This window comes from Magnolia sinica, chromosome 15 (assembly GCF_029962835.1).
Source record: "Magnolia sinica isolate HGM2019 chromosome 15, MsV1, whole genome shotgun sequence".
NCBI classification, from domain to species: Eukaryota; Viridiplantae; Streptophyta; class Magnoliopsida; order Magnoliales; family Magnoliaceae; genus Magnolia; species Magnolia sinica.
This window is the reverse complement of record NC_080587.1, coordinates 22,589,003-22,592,200: the sequence shown is the minus strand read 5'-3', so window position 1 is coordinate 22,592,200 and position 3,198 is coordinate 22,589,003. Positions and strand designations below refer to the sequence as shown.

Sequence of the window (3,198 nt, the reverse complement as noted above, 5' to 3'; positions counted from 1 at the left end):
CATTCATCATTAGAGGTAACCTTTGATGTGGACTACCAATTATGTGGGGCCTACCTTGATGTGTGTCATCCATCATGTGGGGCCACCTTCAATATCCACTGCCCCTCATGTGGATCCCACCTTTGAACGTGGGCTCACCTTGATGTGGGACCCACCTTAATGTCAACCGTCTATCGTGTGGGGTCCCACCTTTGATGCGGACCATCCATCATGTGGGGCCTTCTTTGATATGGACCATCTAAGAGAGAGAGAGAGAGAGAGAGAGGCAAAAAAGAAAAACTTGTGGGGATAAGTAACTTTCATCATATATGTTACTTTTACAATGGTGTTTACCAAACTAAAGTTAAAAAGTAACTTATTAACTTACCTAAGTTAAATTACTTGTCGTGTAGTATACAAACAGGCCCTTAGTGTTTGCTCACACACGGTTGCTTTGATGTGTTTTACTCCCGTCTTCTATCAAGTCTCACATTGGAAATTAGAGGAGAATGTCTACTTTGTTACTTATCTTCATAAAGAGAGCGAAGTCCTATTGCATGTTAAACAGACCATCTCCAATAACTTCTGTTAGAGGATTGGCTAACATTTCTTTATTTCTTTGGTAGTTGACCAACTACAATGTCTTCATGCCTCATGACATCTTTCACATGGTTGATACTTAACTCGATATGCTTCCATCCAGCATATTATATGTGGCTTTTCATAGCCTTCCGGAGACTGTAAACTTCTACCCTTTTGAGCACCCTTCTCACATTGGTGAATAAAACAAAATGCAAATGCTTACATTTTCGAAGACCGATGGATTTTTGGAAGAACATTGTTGCAGTTCCAATGGCTAAAATTGAGATAAAAGCAGTGGAAATGCCGTCTTTCATCCATCTTTCTCCATCCTTTCTTAAAAGTTGACAGCCATCCTCGAGATAAAGAATGAACTCCCACTTTATGTGGTTGATGCAGGAAGGATGGCCTAGCTTAGTGAAGAAATAAAGAGAGAGAGAGAGAGATTGTCGTAGAATTTCTGTATTTCAATGTGTGTATAAACTATACAAAGAGAGCTTATTTATATGTGAATGAGGCCAAACAATTATAGAAAGACAATAAATACAAAGAATAATATCGTAATATGCTAGAGAATATTATTGTAATATTCTGGCACATGTATGGTAATATGATCACATAAATATTCTAATATCCCTCCTTAAACTTGAGATGATGAAGTCAACTTGAGTTTGAAAACAAGATCACGTAGTCGACCAGGTGGATGAGACTTTGTGAAAATATCGGCAAGTTGATCCTCGAAGGAGATGGATCGAAGATGTAGTGTACCCTGCTGGAGGTGGTGCCGAATGAAGTGGCAGTCAATCTCGATATGCTTGGTCCGCTCATGAAAAACATCATTGTGAGCAATCTGAATGGCGCCCCGATTATCACAATAAAGAGGGGAACTAGTCGGCTGAGAAACACCCATGTTTGTCAAAAGCCATCGTAGCCACAAAAGTTCAACTGTAGTATCAGCAAGTGCACGGTACTCAGCCTCAGTACTGGATCGGGCAACAACAGTCTGTTTCTTGTTGCGCTAAGAAATGAGAGAAGTACCAAGTAAAAAATAATAACCTATAGTGGAGCGACGATCGGTAGGATCACTGGCTCAGTCAGCATCAGAATAAGAGTGGAGCTCCAGAGATGAGTGCGATGAAAAGTGAAGACCATGAAACAAAGTCCCCTTGACATAGCGTAAGATACGAAGAACGGCAGCATAGTGAGTAGAGCGTGGTGCACTCATAAACTGACTAACTAAGTAAACAGCATAGGAAATGTCTGGGCGAGTAACTGTGAGATAGATGAGACTACTGACCAATTGTTTATACAGAGTAGCATCTGGAAGAGATTCACCGTCAGTAGCAAGAAGCTTAACATTATATTCAAGAGGAGAAGTGCACGTTTTGCTGTCACTCAAGCCTGCTTTGGAAAGCAAGTCAGAAGCATACTTAGCCTGAGATAGATAATAACCATCTGAACCTAAAGTCACCTCAAGACCAAGGAAGTAGTTAAGCTGCCCTAAGTCCTTCATCTCAAAATTCTGACTCAGAAAACGCTGAAGATCTCGAATACTAGAGAGATCATCCCCTGTAATGATCATGTCATCAACATAAAGAAGGATAAGAATAGTACCAACACCAGTAGTCCGAAGAAACAGTGCAGAGTCATATGCACTAGGGACAAAGCCCTGTTGAGCAACAACAGAACTAAATTTGGCAAACCAGGCTCGAGGGGCCTATTTGAGACCATAAAGAGCACGACGAAGACGACAGACTTTGTGAGGAGGATGGTCATAGCCAGGTGGTGGATGCATATAAACTTCCTCAGCAAAATCACCATTCAAGAAGGCATTTTTGACATCCATCTGAAAAAGTTACCAATGACGTACAACAGCTATTGCAAGCAAAGATCTAACAGAGGTAAGTCGAGTAATAGGAGTAAAGGTCTCCTCATAGTCAATACTATACTCCAAGAGAAACCCTTCACAACAAGGTGAGCTTTGTATTGTTCCACTAATCTATCTGCGCGAGTCTTTATTTTATAAACTCACTTACAACCAACTGTAGACTTTCTGGAAGGCAAATCTACTAGGTTCCAAGTATGAGTTTTGGTAAGAGCATTTAGTTCATCAGACATAGCTTTCTACCAAAGAGGGTCAGTACTAGCCTCACGATAAGTGTGAGGTTCGTGAAGAGTAGTAAAGGCATAAAAACAATGATAGTCTTAAAGATGAGAAGAAGGGGCTCTTACTTTAGTGGAGTGACGAAGTGCAGGTACCTGGACAGGCTCAGGGGCAGTTGATGTAGCAGGAGGATCAGTAGATGTATCAGTTGGATCAGGAGTAGCCGTAGAAGGAACGTCTGAGGAGCTTAGCATTTCTACAGAGGAGTTATGTATTAGAGCAATAGATGAATTAGTAAAAATAGGAGCATAACTGGAAGATGAGTGTGGAAAAGGAGAAAGACCAGTAAACATCTTATGCTCTCAAAACTCCACATGACGAGAAATACGAAGATGTTTCGCTATGGGATCATAGCAACGATAACCTTTCTGAGTGAGACCATAACCAAGAAGGCAACAGAGTCTGGATCGTAGTTCAAGTTTGGTGCATTCATGTGTAGGAAGAGTGACAAAACAGACACAACCAAAAACTCGAAG

General features: G+C 41.0%; 1 protein-coding gene across 1 annotated transcript; it reads right to left on the bottom strand.

The window, feature by feature from the left end:
• Positions 1–1,313: 1,313 nt before the first annotated feature.
• Positions 1,314–2,350, bottom strand: LOC131227522 (uncharacterized mitochondrial protein AtMg00810-like). Its single transcript, XM_058223306.1, has one exon. It carries the CDS (start codon positions 2,138–2,140, stop codon positions 1,649–1,651), a length of 492 nt encoding a protein of 163 aa, XP_058079289.1. The 5' UTR covers positions 2,141–2,350; the 3' UTR covers positions 1,314–1,648.
• Positions 2,351–3,198: the final 848 nt, after the last annotated feature.

What these genes read in the sequence shown, in the direction of transcription:
- LOC131227522 (XM_058223306.1), bottom strand. Translation starts at nt 2,140, where the DNA reads ATGATCATTACAGGGGATGATCTCTCTAGTATTCGAGATCTTCAGCGT.